Source organism: Babylonia areolata, chromosome 19 (genome assembly GCF_041734735.1).
Source record: "Babylonia areolata isolate BAREFJ2019XMU chromosome 19, ASM4173473v1, whole genome shotgun sequence".
Lineage (NCBI taxonomy): Eukaryota > Metazoa > Mollusca > Gastropoda > Neogastropoda > Buccinidae > Babylonia > Babylonia areolata.
This window is the reverse complement of record NC_134894.1, coordinates 37584722-37602221: the sequence shown is the minus strand read 5'-3', so window position 1 is coordinate 37602221 and position 17500 is coordinate 37584722. Positions and strand designations below refer to the sequence as shown.

General features: G+C 42.4%; 1 protein-coding gene across 1 annotated transcript in view; it reads right to left on the bottom strand.

The window, feature by feature from the left end:
- Nucleotides 1-17500, bottom strand: part of LOC143293671 (reversion-inducing cysteine-rich protein with Kazal motifs-like) — a 118553-nt gene that overhangs the window by 99366 nt on the left and 1687 nt on the right. Inside the window, exon 2 of the mRNA XM_076604814.1 lies at nucleotides 14405-14460. Coding sequence (XP_076460929.1) covers nucleotides 14405-14460 — 56 coding nt within the window. The remainder of the gene's footprint in view (nucleotides 1-14404; nucleotides 14461-17500) is intronic.

Genomic DNA, 17500 nt, shown 5'->3' with positions numbered 1-17500 from the left:
GATACCATGTCTTTTCAGTACTTCAGGATTAATTCAAGGTGGGGGAGGTAGTGCGGACAGGGGGTGGACTCAGTGGTTGAGAAATGGGGAGGGATGGTGGTCGCGGGGGCAGGGGAATGTTATTCAGTGGAAATATATTTACATATATATATATATATATATATATATATATATTTGTTTTGTTTTGTTTTGTTTTGTCTAGGCTGTGAGAGTTCTCAAGCTGATGGAGCTCCTTCTCTTGTGGATGTGACAAAAAATTGAAGTTCACTTGTCAGCACAAACACGCAAACACACACACACACACACACACACACATAGACACAAGAATGCACACACAGCACACATACAGACATCAGTGATATAATTTATATGCGCGCATGCAAGCATGGCGCACGCTTCCACATGGACAAGAGAGAGAGAGAGAGAGAGAGAGAGAGAGAGAGCACAGAAACACGTATCACACTAGATATGTAGATATGACATGCTTTATTCAACACCACACAAAGTTCCGCGCCGACGAACACGTACACAACCAAAAGCAACGCGCTTTGAATGACGTAGAACTATGTAACTTAATAAGCCGCCCGGTGTGTTTTTTTTGTCCCCCCCCCCCCCCCCCGAAGGTCAGGCCTGGCATCTACTTATAAAATTTCCTTCCGTGGGCGTTGAAACCAAAACGAGTAACCAAACCAGACCAAACAAACAAACAACAACAACAACAACAAAACTTGACTATGCATGACTCTTTCAGATGTGATTCCAGGAGTCAGTTGCATTGCTTGGTTCTAACATTTCGACAGTTACACGTAACTAAATGCCTCCGTTGACCGAACTACGCCATTGGTCAGTTCCATACTACACACAGTTAGTAGCGGGTTACGACGACCATACTAGGCTCCTCCGTCCGAGCAATGCAACTGGCTCCAGGGCACAGACTTTATTGTCCACTCGTTATGACGCGCCCCTTTGAAACTGAAACCGGTTTCCTTCGTGTCGCATTCCTTAATCACTGCCATGGTACAGTCGTTGCAGTGCTGTTATGTCTGGGATATATACCCTCCCTCCCTCCCACCAACCACCCATCGTAACAAGCAGCAATGCCTGGGATAGTAGGAACACCCCCCCCCCAACCCCCCGCAAACCTCCATTAATTTCTTTTCCGTCCCCCCCCATTTCCCTTCTTCCCTTCCTTCCTTCCTTCTTCTACTCCTCCTCTTTACACGTGTCCTAACGAGCCCCGACCCTCCCTAGAAACATTACTTCTCCCATTAAAACATTTTTAATTGAAAGACCCTCCTTCCTCCTCCTTCCTTCTCCTCCACCACCCGTAGTTTCTTTCCTCTTTCCTCTCCTCCCACCCACCTCCTCTTCCTCCTCTATCCTGCTGGCTTTTTTTTTCTTTTCTTTTTTTTTTTTAAACAGAGGCTTCCCCGCCACCGACCTGGGACACTGATTTACCGACTTCCTGCCATCAGATCAAGAACTCGCCGGTTCGAACCCTCGCGGGGTAAAATCCCTGGTGACTCTTGATACGACCTGAACCTTAAAAGTGGCCATGGGGTGATAGATCAGGCACGTCTTGTATTATTAGCCACGACACGAGTTATAAGCGCTGGAGAGACCAAGATTCCCCTTGTCCCTGCCCCCGACCCTCACCCCTATCTTTAAAAAGAATCTGACATTGACGTTACCAGCAAACATATTGGCTCACCGCTGGTTGGCTCATCTTGCGGACGAGCCGACGACTTGGCCACTCAGAATCCGCTAATAAGCAAAGAGAGGGAGGTGACACAGATGTTTGGTGTGTGTGTGTGTGTGTGTGTGTGTGTGTGTGTGTGTGTGTGTGTGTGTGTGTGTGTGTGTGTGTGTGTGTCTGATAACCAGGGTGGTGGTGGTGGTGATAAAGCTTGGAGCCAAATGGGCACCAGCTCTTGACAAGAGCTGCCCTTTCTCATAAAGTAGATACCGCTATTTAAATGAAACCTTCTGCTGCATGGTCCCAGGCAAACCTCACCCCCCCCCCTCCCGCCCCCCAATCCCGTACCTCTGATAAAGACACAGATACCCGTTTTAATGAAACAAGTCTTGTCTCATAAAGCAGAGAGACTACTTTTTTTTTTTTTTTTTTTTAAACTAAACCTTTCGTCTCCTGCGTGTTTCCACGTATTAGCCTTGTACGTAAGTTATATCAGGAGTGAATGGAGGGTTTGTTGTTGTTTTCAGCAAGCGTCTGATTTTCAGTCCATTTTCAGCTTTCATATTTGATGATCCCTCAGCCTGTTGAGATGACTTCAGTGGCTTCTACAGTAACTGCCTCTGTCTCCACGCGTGCGTGCGTGCGTGTGTGTATGCATGTGTGTATGTAAGTGTGTGTATCTGTGTGCGTGTACGTACGTGCGTGCGTACACACACACACACACACACAGAGAAAGTACCCCTGTATTCAATATTCAATATCTTCACCACCAACCCCAATGCCACGACAACAACAACAACAACAACAAGAACACACACACACACACACACACACACGCTATGCGTCGACAATAAAAATGGTGTGTGTGTGTTTTATAGCTGTTCAATATCAAAGAAAAACATCTATTTTTTTACAGTCGCTGAAGAAAAAAAATGAATCGTCTGTGGGAAATAATTAATATTTGAAACACCTGCAAGACAACTACCCAATAAATATCTTGTGTTTGTTTGGTTGATTTTAGTTCATTATTGCCATTTCGAGATGGTGGTTTTTCTTTTGTTTTTGCTTGTTTTTTGTTGTTGTTTTTGTTGTTGCTGCTGCTGTAGTTGTCTTTTTAATTTTTTGAAAAAAATTGTTTTTTACACACGTCTGTGGTTTTTGATGTCAAATGAATTAAAAGATCATATGAGTTTTTAAAGTGAAAGGTTTTCTTTTAATGTCAGAAAGACCGGAACGTAATTCAGAAAACAGCCAAGTGAACTGTATAATAATTAATAACTGCCCGACAAGATATTGAAGAGAAAATAACTACAATAACTATTAAAACAACAACAACAACAACTACAACACCTCAAACAGCCAAATTGTTCTCAACTTCAGGATGTACATGAAAGAAATGAATAAATAAATCTGATTTTTCGAAGTGCACAACCAAATGTAATTGATATTGTTTCCATGCACAATCAATTTGTCTTTGTTTCACAGCTACATTTATCATGCTCTTGATATAAAAAAAAAAGAAATCGTGACAGGAAATAACTAACCAACTACCGTTGATTATCACGATACTTGAAACCTTTATATACCCCCGAAAGCGGAGTATGGCTGCCTACATGGCGGGTTAAAAACGGTCATGCACAGAAAAGCCCACTCGCGTATATACGAGTGAACGTAGGAGTTGAAATTTAACTGGTTAATTGACAAGTAGAAATTACTATTAATTTTCGGTTTGATAATCAAAAGTTCAGTTATAATGGAGTCGGTCGATCTATCAAATCAGCGATTATTTTTTGGGAAAAAACAAAACAAACAAAAACAAAACAAAAACAAACTACCTTCTGTCAAGAACTTGGAACTTTCCTGTTATTAAGCAAACTATAAAGGGATCTGAAGACAACACCAAGTCAACTCCTTGCGTCAGCTTACGGTGTTTGAAAGGTTCTGAGCAAGTTAACTAAACTAGGAAAATTATTTTCCAATAGAAGTTACCGTCGTCAAAGTTAAATTAAAGAAGAAATGACTTTGTCCAATAAGCTATTCCTTTCATACTCTGCGTCATTTATTGAGATTTTTGATTTGTTCATTGTGGCACCCAGCGTCTTCTTGACAAAATTTGAATGATCAGTTAGAAGACAGACAGACAACGATGAAATATACAGTTTTCTACATTTTTTTTCTCTTATCTTTATTCTATTTACTTTTTCTAACATTTTTTTTACCGTGACTGGCACTTCCACACTGATACAGTACTGTTTGCACTTTAAAGGCTTTCTAAAGTTTTGGGGTTTTTTTTCTTCTTCTTTATTCACACAACTCCCCCTCTCTCTCTCTCTCTCACTATGTCTGTCTGTCTGTCTGTCCGTGCCTCCGTGTATGGTCTTGCTGTCTCTACCCCATTTACCCCCCCCCCCCCCCCCCTCAACCCCCTCTCTCTCGCTTTGTCTGTCTGTCTGTCTGTTTGTGTGTCTGTCTCTATGTATGGTCTTGCCGTCTCCCCCCCTCCCCCCTTAACTCCCTTCCTTCTCTCTCTCCCTCTCTGACACCCCCCCCCCACCTCTCTCCCTCTCTGAGACCCCCATCTCTCTCTCTCTCCCTCTCTGCCCCCCCCCCCCCCCTCTCCCTCTCTCTCTCTATCTGTCAGCTCTGTCAGGGAGCTGTGTATGCAATAGAAGGGGGTGTCAAGTGCGTCAAATAGCAGGCTGTCATGATCGCTTATGTCAGTCGGTACGCCCCCCTCATCCACCCCCCGCACCTTCCCCCCCCCCCTCCTCACCCCTCTAGCTCTCCCACTTGCCTCTTCCCATAGATCTGTATAGTCTTCAGACAATGCTTGTTGGGTCGGGGCTTGCTGTATGTATTTCTCAATTAGGCCAGCTGTGTGTGTGTGTGTGTGTGTGTGTGTGTGTGTGTGTGTGCTGTTTGCAGGGTGGCTTGCATACCGGAGAGCGACAGGGAAGATAATCATTTGCAATGCCTGGATAGTGGAAAAGAGTGCTCAAGTGTCTGAAGGCCGGTGCACATGTGCACACGTCTATAACGTTTGTTTGTTTCCCCGTAAAATGCGTTCGCGCACACGCAGGCTTATTTTTTGTCAGTGTTTTTTTTTTCTTCTTCTTCTTTCTTTTTTCTTTCATTCTATTTTCATGGCATCTGAAATGAATCACAGCGTTAAAGGTGGTTCTTGTTTACTGAAGTGGAACGACGATTTCCTTGCATATTACGATCATTAGATAGCAAAAACTGCATTTCATTAGCCACGAAATGTGATTGTCCATAAAGCACGGAGTAGAACATAGAAGAAACGAACATAAAGCAACAACACACGAATAAATTGCATGAAAAAGAAACCTAACAAAGAGGACGAAAAAGGCGTAGGAGAAATGAACAAAGAAGATGAAAAGTTCGCACAACAAATGAACAAAGTTGACGGACGAAAAGTTCGCACAACAAATGAAAAATGTTGACGACGAAAAGTTTGCACAACAAATGAACAAACAAGATGGACGAAAAGTTCGCGCAACAAATGAACAAAGTGGGTGGACGAAAAGTTCGCACAACAAATGAACAAAGTGGATGGACGAAAAGTTCGCACAACAAATGAACAATGTGGATGAACGAAAAGTTCGCACAACAAATGAACACTGTGGATGGACGAAACGTTCGCACAACAAATGAACAAACTAGATGGACGAAAAGTTCGCGCAACAAATGAACAAAGTGGTTGGACGAAAAGTTCGCACAACAAATGAACAAAGTGGATGCACGAAAAGTTCGTACAACAAATGAACAAAGTGGGTGCACGAAAAGTTCGCACAACAAATGAACAAAGTGGATGGACGAAAAGTTCGCACAACAAATGAACAAAGTGGGTGCACGAAAAGTTCGCACAACAAATGAACAAAGTGGATGGACGAAAAGTTCGCACAACAAATGAACAAAGTGGATGGACGAAAAGTTCGCACAACAAATGAACAATGTGGATGGACGAAAAGTTCGCACAACAAATGAACACTGTGGATGGACGAAACGTTCGCACAACAAATGAACAAACTAGATGGACGAAAAGTTCGCGCAACAAATGAACAAAGTGGTTGGACGAAAAGTTCGCACAACAAATGAACAAAGTGGATGGACGAAAAGTTCGCACAACAAGTGAAAAGAAATGGACGGAAAGTTCGCAAAAGAAATGAACAAAGTGGACGAAATTATACACATTTAAAAGAACAAAGTGTGGACAAAAAAACAACACACAAACACACAAAAAGAAATAAAAATCAAAGGGGTGAAAACTGCGTAGAGAAACCCCCCCCCCCACAAAAACATGAACAAACTGCACGAAAAGGACCTTTTAAAAAAACTGAACAAGGATGACGAATAAGACGCACAAGAAACGAACATGAAGCACGAGAAAAAGACCTACAATTAAAACGAACAAAGAGCACGGAAAGGACCATACAAGAAACAAAGAGCACGGAAAAGGACGTACAAGAACACGGAACAAAAAGAGCACGAAAACAACCAACAAAAAATCCCCACACAACAGACAGGACGAAAGAACACGCACAGAACCCTGAACAAAGAAAGGGCGCGGTAAAGGGCGGAAAATTGAAACGAACGCATGCGGAGGAGGGGGGGGCGGGGGGGGGGGGGGACTCTACCATAGTGCACCCAAGGACTCATGGTGCATTCAAGAAATTGTGGATTGATGATATACATATAAGGTGAATAAGGGGGAGGAGGGTGGTGGTCGAACCAGAGAGAGAGAGAGAGGGGGGGGGGGGGGAGGGAGCAGAGGGGGGGGGTGGGAGGGGGTGAGAGCGAGAGAGAGAGAGTCAAAGGCGTTCACTCCGGTCATCCGCCCCCTGTCAACTGGGCTGACCTTTGTTGAGAGGGGGGTGGTGGGGTTTGGGGGGGGCACAGTGTGATGGGGCGGAGATTTATGGCAGCGGCCGGAGCACGCTCTCTGAAAAACAATACACACTGGGCTGCCATCAGCAAGTGTTAGACGTGGCGGTGCTGCCCTTTTAACACCGCCCCCCCCCCCCCTCACCTCTACTCCCACCCTCCAGCCTTTATCTTTCCCGTCGCTGCTCTCAACCTAACACCTCCCCCTCGACACAAACGTTTTATTTGGTGTTACACATTGTTATACCACCACCACCACCATCACGCCTGCGAACAGCGCCAATGGTTTGTCCTGTCTCTATTACTACCCCCCCCCCCCAACCCCCCGACCCCCCCCCACACACACACACCCTCTCTCCCCACCCTCACACTCTCCCCCCCCGCGTTTCTTACACTCTTCTTCTTGTCCTGTCTTTACCCCCTCCCCACCGCTGCTCCAGCATTCCCCCCTCCCCCACCTCCCCCTCTACAGCTTATTAGATTTTCTCCGGGTCGCCAGTCGGTGTTCTGAGCACCATTGTCAAAGTCACGAACACGCACCCAGGCGCGTGCGAGTATGCACGCACGCACGCACACACACACACACATACACACACGAACAAGTGATTTCTTTTTCAACTATATTACTTTTCGCCACATCCAAATTCATCCGTGAACAACGTGTCAACCACAATGCAGAACCAATGCCCTCCCTCCTGCACCACCGTTCCGCCCCCATTGCACCTTTCTTGATGAATACAAGGGCGGGATTTTTTTTTTTTTTTCGCCTAATAATTTCGCAAGAGAAACCCACCATTTCATGTATCGATCGATTCTCTCTATTTTATGAGTTGCTCGCGAGGCTTGACCAATGATAGTATCAGTCGACGATGTAGTGCTCAGACCAGTATTCATTCTGAAGCTTCCAGGTGTTAAGTTAAAATGAAGTCTGCACGCAACCACCATGATTGTGCATAATTATTGATTCTGTTGTTACCCAAATGATATCTACCATCTACTTGGATGAGTGGTCCACAGACACGCCTATATGATGGCATATGCTTAGCTTACCCTTGATAATTGTTGATAACTGCTGTTTAACAGTTATTCTTGAATCGCTGATTCCATTATCATAGTTTATATTTTCTCTGTATACCCCCCTTAAACCTCCACCCCTACCTCCCCTCCCCCCATCCCCACCCCCACGTCTAATATCACTCAAAGTAAAAAAGACATTAAATTAAAGAAAGATGCTTACCCTGCCATAATCCTCTTTTAAAAAAAAAATCATTTCGACTCCTCTTTTTTTCTTTTTCTTTTTTTTTAAGATGCTAAAGTTTGCCGCGCCGGTGTTCGTTATTTAGGCATATTCATCTTTTCTACTCCACCTTTTGTACACCCAGAACACATAATACAAGCGACCATTCAGACTCTTCTATTCCTATTGTTGTTGAATTAACTTCCCAGATCTCAATTACCACTCTCAGCTCGCAAATTTCCTACAGAAAGAAAGGAAAAAAAAGAAGAAGAAAAAGAAAAAGAACTTGTGGAAAAAGTGCTGCCGGGAAAGGGGGTGGTTGTCTGTCCACAACGCCACGTCGCCAATCAATCAACATCAACCCTGTTCTACAACACCACGTTTTGTACTAACTACATATTTCACCAGGGCCAGCTCAAAAGCGGCATTGAAGTCAACTACAGTCTGCCGGTTCAGTAATACACTTGTTTATCGATTAATTAACATCCAAGAAGGGCAAAACCCTCGACAACTCGAAGTCAGCGGGCGTATTACAAGCCGGAGACGGCTGTGTAATAAGCCGCGGGCCGCGACTGCCCCCTATTCAGTCATACACTTCTCCCAGAGCAAAAGCTCGCATTCACACCCCAGCTTTCTTCTCGCCTCTCTTTCAAACTTTTCGACCGTTCTGTGGGGGAGAAGCAAAAAAAGGGACAGAATGAAAGGGACGGCTTGTAGTGGCTCCACAGGTGGAAGAGGCTAGCACTTATTATTAAGCCAACACTCTTTTTTCTTTTTTTTCTTTTTTTTTCCTTTTTTTTTTTAAAAAAACTTCATGGAGGAGTTGGAGGAGTAAGAATTGAACTTCAGCTCTTCTCCTCAGCGTTTGTGACGACGAGAAAGTGAGCGAGGTCTTCATTCATTTCTCATGTCCTACTAGAGTGTCCCCCACCACCACTACACTCCCACCACCCTCACCCCTGTGCAATGGACGACCCCCCGCTACCCCACCCCTCTTCCTCATCATTCCTGCACCGCGAGGGGAAGGGGACTGAGTGGGGGACGAGATGGGGTGGGGGGGGGAGGGGAGCACAATATCAAAGTATAGTTAAAATCGTTGTGGGGGTGGAGGTGGGGGAAGGGGGGAAACAGGGAGTGGGAGAGAGGGGGAGTGTGGACCCCCCAAAGGAAAAAAACAACAACAACTAAAAACCCCACGGCATCGCGAGTCTTCGTCATTCATCAGACATTCACAAGCTCTTTCTGCCGGCTCACGTTTCCCCTCTCTAATCCATACCCACCCCTCATTTGAATAATTTTTTTCCCCTCTAACTCTCCCCTTTGTTCTCCCGTGTCTCCTCTTGTTTCTTATCAGGCCCCCGTGGGCCACAGGACATCCAAGACGCCGTCCGTCCCAGTAGACAGAGAGAGACTTGGGGGCACCCGATTCTATCATGAGGCGGGCACGGAGATCGTGGATACGGATTGGTGACGACTTCTTCTTCTTCTTCTTCAGTGTCGGCGTCAGCGGGGGTGTCCTCTTACCCGGCCGGGTATCGTATGATCCCCACTATCCCCTACGTTACGTTCCCCTCCCCTTCAAGAAAAAATGGATAACATTTCTCCTTTGAAATTCGTACCAGCCGACAACACACACATACACACATGCGCGCGCGCATACACAAATACACAGACATACACAACAGACACATAAAATACGCACACATAAAACACACACTCACAAGACATAAAGACAAGACACAAAACACACACACACACACACATGCACGCACGCACACACGCACTCACACACACAAAACAGACATACACACACAGACCCATGGAACAAACAAGCGCATGCGTGCAGGTATGTACTTCTGTAATGACTGCCATTATATCGCTGGCATATGTTTCAAAGAGCCTACATGGAATAGTTATGACATGCAAACCCCACCCACATCCCCACTGCCCAAGTTTTCAGGAGTGGCTTTGCCTAAAATGATAATTATGAATGCATGTTAATCTTCAGGTGGCAGCAAAGGGCAAAGAAAATCATCATCCTGATGAGCTCTTCATAAAATATATATGATATATAAAAGTAGCCGTTTTTTTCCGGTGCCATATAGGCTGGTCTCCCCTTTAGAGGAACTGGTCTGACATGCAGAACACTCATTGATGAGCTAAAGAAGAAGCATTATTTACTCCCCTTTAGCGAAAATATTATACTTGAAGTCACTGAAGGTGTCAAAGTTATGGACCGGATTCTTAGCGATTCTTCCACTTGAAATTTTCTTGGTGATATAAGGGTCTGGTTTATGATATTGGTTTAAATAATCTTTAATTGTTCAACAGTATACACGAACGATTCCAATCCAAACAAAGACAAAGGAGCATCAACAAGCTTAACGCTTATACTGTGCGCACAACATAGCACTTCAGTTTTAACATGACGGCTAACGAACCATATAATCATTTGCATCAAATAACTTAATCATAAACAGTAAGTAAAGAATCACAGCAGCAAAAAACCCACAATTTATTGTCAAATAATGTTACCATCAATATCAAGACAAAATCAAATCTATAGTTACCAGACATATCGGCCACGTGGACGAGAAAAACGAAGGAAAAAAAAAGAAGAAATTTAGAAGAAAAAAAATGGTGGGTGAGGTGGTGGGGGGTGGGTGGGCGAAGGGGAGAGGAGCAATTCATTTAGGTTTATGATATTTTGCATGTCTGGCATCATCAGTGAACCCTTCTGGCTAAGGGTCAACAGGACGCAGTCAATCAAAGCCCCCCCCAGCCCCTCCCCTCCTCCGCCCATCCTATGCACAAATCCCGCTAAACATATCTTTCTGTCTGTCTCTGTCTCTCCCCCCCCCACCCCCACACACACACCACTCACACACACATTTTTCTCTGTATACATGCGCTCACACACACATAGAGCGTATTATTCACACACACACACACACACACACACACACACACGACACACACACACATACACACGATTAAGTCTCCGGCCGAATTCAACTAAAGCGAACAACATACAGAGCAAGTTGGCAGCTAAGGACCGTGCGTGGTAGTATAGTAGTAAGGCGGGGTGTGACAAATAGCTCAAGTCAAGCGACCCACCCCACTGTCACACCTTGAACACACTTCCCACTTGTCATAAAAAAAAGAAACAAAACAACGCAGTAGGCATAGACAGATAAATACAAAAAAGAAAAAAAAAAGAAAAAAGAAAAAAGGAAGGGGTGGGGGTAACCCTCGCCGCAATCAGGAAAAGCATAACGATAGTTGGTAATAGAGTGTGTAGGTTTTTAAGACACGTTCTGAAAGAAGCGGGGGTGGGGTACAAAACAAATGGGGTTACGCACTTGCTCTTTGTGAGTCTTTTACGGTCTTATTACTCCACCCCTCATAACTTCCCTCTCCACCCCACACACCTTTTCGAAGTCCCGAAGACGTGACGCTCAAATTCAATCCCTGTCGCAATATATGGCCATGAAAACGCTCTCGACAGTCAACGGGGATACATGCTGGTAGGTATACGTGTGTCGACGTACATATATTATACATGATTTTTTTTTTCCAGCGGATCGAGTGAGCGCAGTAATTGATATCATGTATCGTTCCAACACGAAAAAAGATCGCCCTCCCTCCCCCCCCCACCCCCCTCTCTGTCTCTTTCTTTCTCGGTCTCACAAATTTACACACATACACACACATTCCCCCACCTCTGTTTCCCACCCTGCCCACCCTCTCTCTCTCTCTCTTTCTCTCACACACACACACGCACACCCCCCCCCCCCCTTCCTGTATCTTCCGCCCATCTCACACACACACACACACACACACACACACACACACACACACACACACACACACAATTCAGCTATCTGAGGTGTATAGGTCCCCCAAGTCTAAACGTAGGACCCGATCCCTGACCTATATATTATAATATATCACATAGCAGAGGCGAGGGGTTGGGGGGTCTATAGTATAGTATATAATATTGGGGAAGGCCGCTGGGTACAAAAGTCGACCTGCTTGACTTGGCCTCACCCTAGTTTTAAAGGGTGGGTTAGCGCAGCACAGATGGTCCTTGTAAGCATGCAACACACACACACACACACACACACACACAAGGTTACAAAGAAACTGTTTTCAAGTTCACACTCATCACAGTCATGCACTTTCAAACTAAATTCAACCATTTTAACCAAACTCCCAGCATTCTCCTAGAAACCGGATCACAATGGGATATATATATATATATATATAGATTATTATTCCATTATCAATCTGGCTCATCCTCAGCCTGATCAGTACGTGCTACTTACTGCATGAATGCAAAACAGGGTTCTGCACTACACTGCACTACTTGACAGTTTTGTGTTGCACTGACTGTATCTGTTGTGCTACACTATCATCAGATATATATATATATATATATATATATATATATATATATATATATATATATATATATATCTTTCCACCACTGTGTTTCCCTGAATGGTATGTTCACTGTGTATGATATTGTATTGTGTCATATAGTGCTGCATTGTGTTGCACTGTATTAATTTCACTGTGTTGTAACCTTTTTGTATTGCGTCGCACTGTGTCATATATATTTTCTGGGCTGCAATTTACCTGCGTTTCAGTGTATCATGTTTGCTGTGTTGTCGTAACCTGCTTGTGTTGCATTACACTGGGTTACATATAATATGAACACACACACACACACACACACACACACACACACACATATATATACAACACAACACACACACACACACATGCGCGCACACATACATGTATACATATATGTCTTCATTGTGTTGCAATCTACTTGTGTTGCACTGTATAACAGTTTATATATGCACATGTTTTCCCATGCTGTAATCTGCTTGTATTGTGCTGCACTGTTTTATAGTTTTATACATGTTTACCATGTTGTCATTGTATGGTGTTGTTCTGTATCATATGTGTTAACTGTGCTTAAATATTTTTTTTTACAAGTTTGTATTGTGCTGCACTGTATGTTTAGTCTAGTAATTTTCTTGAATTGTGCTGCACTTTTTGCCTTTGGGGCTTTTGTGCAGACCTGCACTTCAATGCACTGTATGACATTACAACCATTGTATTGCGCTTTGCAGTGTATTGCACTGAACCTGGCTCCTGTAAAGTTCTTTTATATTTTCCTAATTTCAACAAGAGCAGCATGATAAAAACCGCCACAAGGATTTCACGGACCTCCTACACGCACTGCGGTCTAAATAAGCGAATGCCATTCACTCATTGATAACGATGCCGTAAATTCTAACACATGAGGGGCTCCCTCCCCACTCCTCATTCCTTCCTCCCCCCCCCACCCCCCACAACCCCCTCCAACCCCCCACCAGACCATTCACTGTAGCACACAACTGAACCCTGGCAACTAGATCTGTCTGCTGGCTTCCAGCTGGCGGCTGAACTTCAAAGAGGACAGTATTCACCTGTAAAACACCTGGATATGGTTGCCAACGAACGGACAGACAGACAAGCCCACAGGTTTTTTGTGGCTGCCAGCGGATGGATGGACGGACAAACAGACAGACAGACAAACAGGTTTTGTGGCTGCCAGTGGACAGACAGGCGGACGGACAGACAGACCAGCATGTTTTCTGGCAGCAGCAGCAGCCATGGTGAGACACTTCAGGTGCCTGCACCCTTTTCCACCTGCTGTGTGGATGTATTGATTTCTTCTGCTTCTTTCTCTGCTGCACAGCTTGTCTATTACATCACTCTGCTGCCAGTCCTAACGTAATTGGGCGGCTTTCATTATGCTCTGTTTCCACATCGGAATATGTCAGTCTTTGTGTGTGTGTGTGTGTGTTGGGGGATGAGGGGTGTGTGTGTGTGTGTGTGTGTGTGTGTGTGTGTGTGTGTGTGTGTGTGTGTGTGTGTTTAGTGTAACGTCTTTTCACTGTTTAGTGATATTAGACGAGGGGGGAAAGAGAGAGAGAGAGAGAGAGAGAGAGAGAGAGAGAGAGTGTGTGTGTGTGTTTATGTGTGTGTTTGTGTGTGTGTATGTGTTTGTGTGTGTGTGTGTGTGTTGGGATGTATGTGTGTGCATGTGCACATGCATCAGGTCTGAGTTGGTGTCATAATGCTCTGTTTTTATGTGTTTTGTGCTGATACACATACGTGTGTGTGTCAGATGTATACATATATAACACATATATGTGTCTGTGTGGAGGTTGGGGTGGGGGAGGGACTGGAGAATGTTGTGCATGTGTGAGGTTGGGGGGGGGTGGGGGGGGTTGGGGGACCGGGGGGGGGGGGGGGGGGGCTTCATGTACCCAATTTACATTTGTGTACATAGGTGTGGGTGTATTACATGTGCAGGCATTGTGCGATGTGACACAATGTGATGTTGTGCACAATGCACTGTTTATATATTTGTATGGCATATATATATATATATATATATATATATATATATATATATATATATATATATACATATACAAATACATATGGCATATACATATCTACATTGTTAAGAAAAACCCAGTCGTTCTGGGTTCACTGACCTGCTCGCAGTATCTCCTGCATGGTGCATTGTTGATGTTGCGGCAGCAAGGAGGTACTGAAACACACAAATCAAATGATGCATTACAAAAAGTTCTACACATTATGTGAAACCAATGATGTTTTATAAATTCACCTTTCAAGAATGACAAAAAAAACCACAACTTCTGGTACCTAAAAAAACCCCCAAAACCCCCAACAACTGATGGTTAAGTAGTGTATAGCAATATCATTGTGAGACATATTCTTTGAAATGGCAATGTCACATATAAAGAGTCAGAGACAGTCCATGTAATTTGTCTATGCAAAAAACAAAATCATTCAATTTGTATTTGAAATCACACTGAAACAGTTTGCAAGGACAAAGAAAAAAAAAGAAGAAAAAAAAAGTGATATAGAGTGGCTCACCAATTCAATGTGCATTTTCGTCACATTTTACACATCATTTGATGATACTGTACACTACCAGTACACGTTACAGGTGCATGTTCTATAACTCACAATGAACATGTTGACAGGTATGTAAGAGTGTAACATACATTCTTTGTAAGCAAATAAGCTGTCACAAGCAATACAGTAATATGACCAATAAAAACCACATCCAGCCACAAACATTTCCTATATCTATCTATGCATGCAAGCAAGCATGCACACACACACACTCCCAGTTAAATGATCTTTAAACTTAGAGATCTGTACAAACATAATCAGCCAAGTAAAACACACACTTGCACACAAGCACATGCTCACACACAGTTTTTTATGCATTATATATATAATACCATCCTTATACACACAGTGAGAATAAAGAGTTGCACATGTCAACACAAGCAGTCAAGAAATTGGGTGTGACATAAAGACAAGACATACTGATAACATCAATTTAGGAAACGGATACTTGTTTCAGTTTCATTTCACAATCATTCTTTTTTTTATTGAACAAAATCAACCCCCCCCAAAAAAAACAACAACAAAAAACAACAACAACAAAAAAAACCCTGACAAACAAAAAAACAACTCAAATATATCTAACAAGTGCTATGCTTGCATGTCTTACTTAATTGTAACCTTTTTGTACACATCAAAAAAATTTTTTTTCTCAGGCTGAATATTAAAAATGTGGTATTATTTAGTTTAATCTATTCTTAATATCATTTGTAACTTTGATTTCATTGGATACTTGCTTGTGTGTGTGTGTGTGTGTGTGTGTGTGTGTGTGTGTTTCATCATGGTGTTCTATGAAACTGACAAACCATTAAACTATCTGTTAGCCTATATTTGCTACAAGTGTTTTACTTTTCTCAGAACGAATATATGTATGCACATAGTTCTCAGTGTGCCATCCTAAATGTATGTATAGATTTACTGATTATAATCCAACAAATGTTTCATGTTTCTAATTACTTAAAGCAATTCAGCACACACAACTTTCAACAACACACACATACTGTACATATAGTGACCTCCCCTGCTTTCCTTTTCAATACATTCAAGCACAAGTTGCAAAAAATAAATTCATCTATCAGGTCATTCATTACTATTTCTTTTCCCCCCCCCCTAAATACTAATGCTAGTTTTCTTCTTATTCTTTACATCTTTTTGTTGGCAGTTTTGGAAAGCTACTGATTTGTGATTTTTTTTCTCCTGCTATGATTGATAACCACTGAATTGTGAATGTGATCTGATCACTTACTAAGGGGGTTAATTCAATGTAACTGACTGCTGAATGACAAAAGAATTCATATATATGTATACAATATAGTCATTTACATTGAAAGACATATAACTGGCCCTGTTCCTTAGAAAAACTGGAGACGGCCCCAGTTGCCCTTATTATTGCTATAAATATTATTTAAAGTTTCATAAATAATTAATGAAGCTGCCTACCTTATACCGGAAAGGGTTTTTTGTTTCTTTTTGTTTCTTTTTTTTCTTTTCTTTTCTTTTTTTTTTTTTTTTGATGATGGAAAAATACTTTCCTACTTGTATTTTCCTCCATTATCATAAATTTCCATATCTGTAGCTGATAGACCTAGATATGTACTGTTGTTACACATTTTATAAATTCATCTGTATACAGATCTCTATACAACTTATGAATTGTATCATATTTCATCATGTCAAACATCTGTTCCATTCAAATCTTGAGCAGAAATTATGTGTCTGATTTAAACTGGTTTATTCATAGACCATCCCTCTCCAAGTCAACCACCACAACTGCCATGCTCCCTGACTCATCTTACAAAGTGAGAATGTTTTTTATGTCCTTTCTATACCATTACCACATAAATTCACTGAACAGCTGTGACCAGACTATCAAATTCACACAACTGTAACATTTGTAAAGTTTTACACACACACCCACCCCCATACCCCCACAGACAACTGAAACCTGAAGTCAAATGCTTGGAACATTAGAGGAGACCAATGAACCATTTTGTATCTCTTTCAGTTCTGATCACTTGCTGGTATTGTGGTGCTGAATAATATCAAATGGTTCATCAAAAAAATATTACTGGCTCCTCACAGTTAACCATACATCTGATTACCATATTCTCTAGCTCATCTTTAAGTTGTGTAACACTGATATAATGTTAACTTGATCTGTTTACTGATATGTATTGAAATGGTATTTTATTGAAATGGTATTTTTCTGTGCGTTGACTCGAAAGATGATGCACTGTGCAAAGTTTAAGAAAAATGAATTTAATTACTTCATACATTGCAAACAAAAAAACCCAAAAACAACAAAAAAAACAACAAAACTAACAACAACAACAACAAAACAAAACAAAAAAACAAAAAAAGGAGAAGAAGAAGAAGAAGAAAAAAGAATCTTTCTTTGAGAATGCCCAGTTAGAATCTTAAAAAACAGAACATGAATCCAATTGATTCTAAGAAAAAGGAAAGAAACAAAAATGAATAGCTTGCATTAACTTAAGAAAAAAGTCCTTAGGGCAAATGTATTGATCAGGTGTTGTTAACAATGGGATTTAAAATAACACAATAAGAAGGCATAAAACATCTGACAAAAATCACCACCCTTTTATGTAACATTGTTAACAGGACATGGTCATGATATATGAGCAATAAGGAAC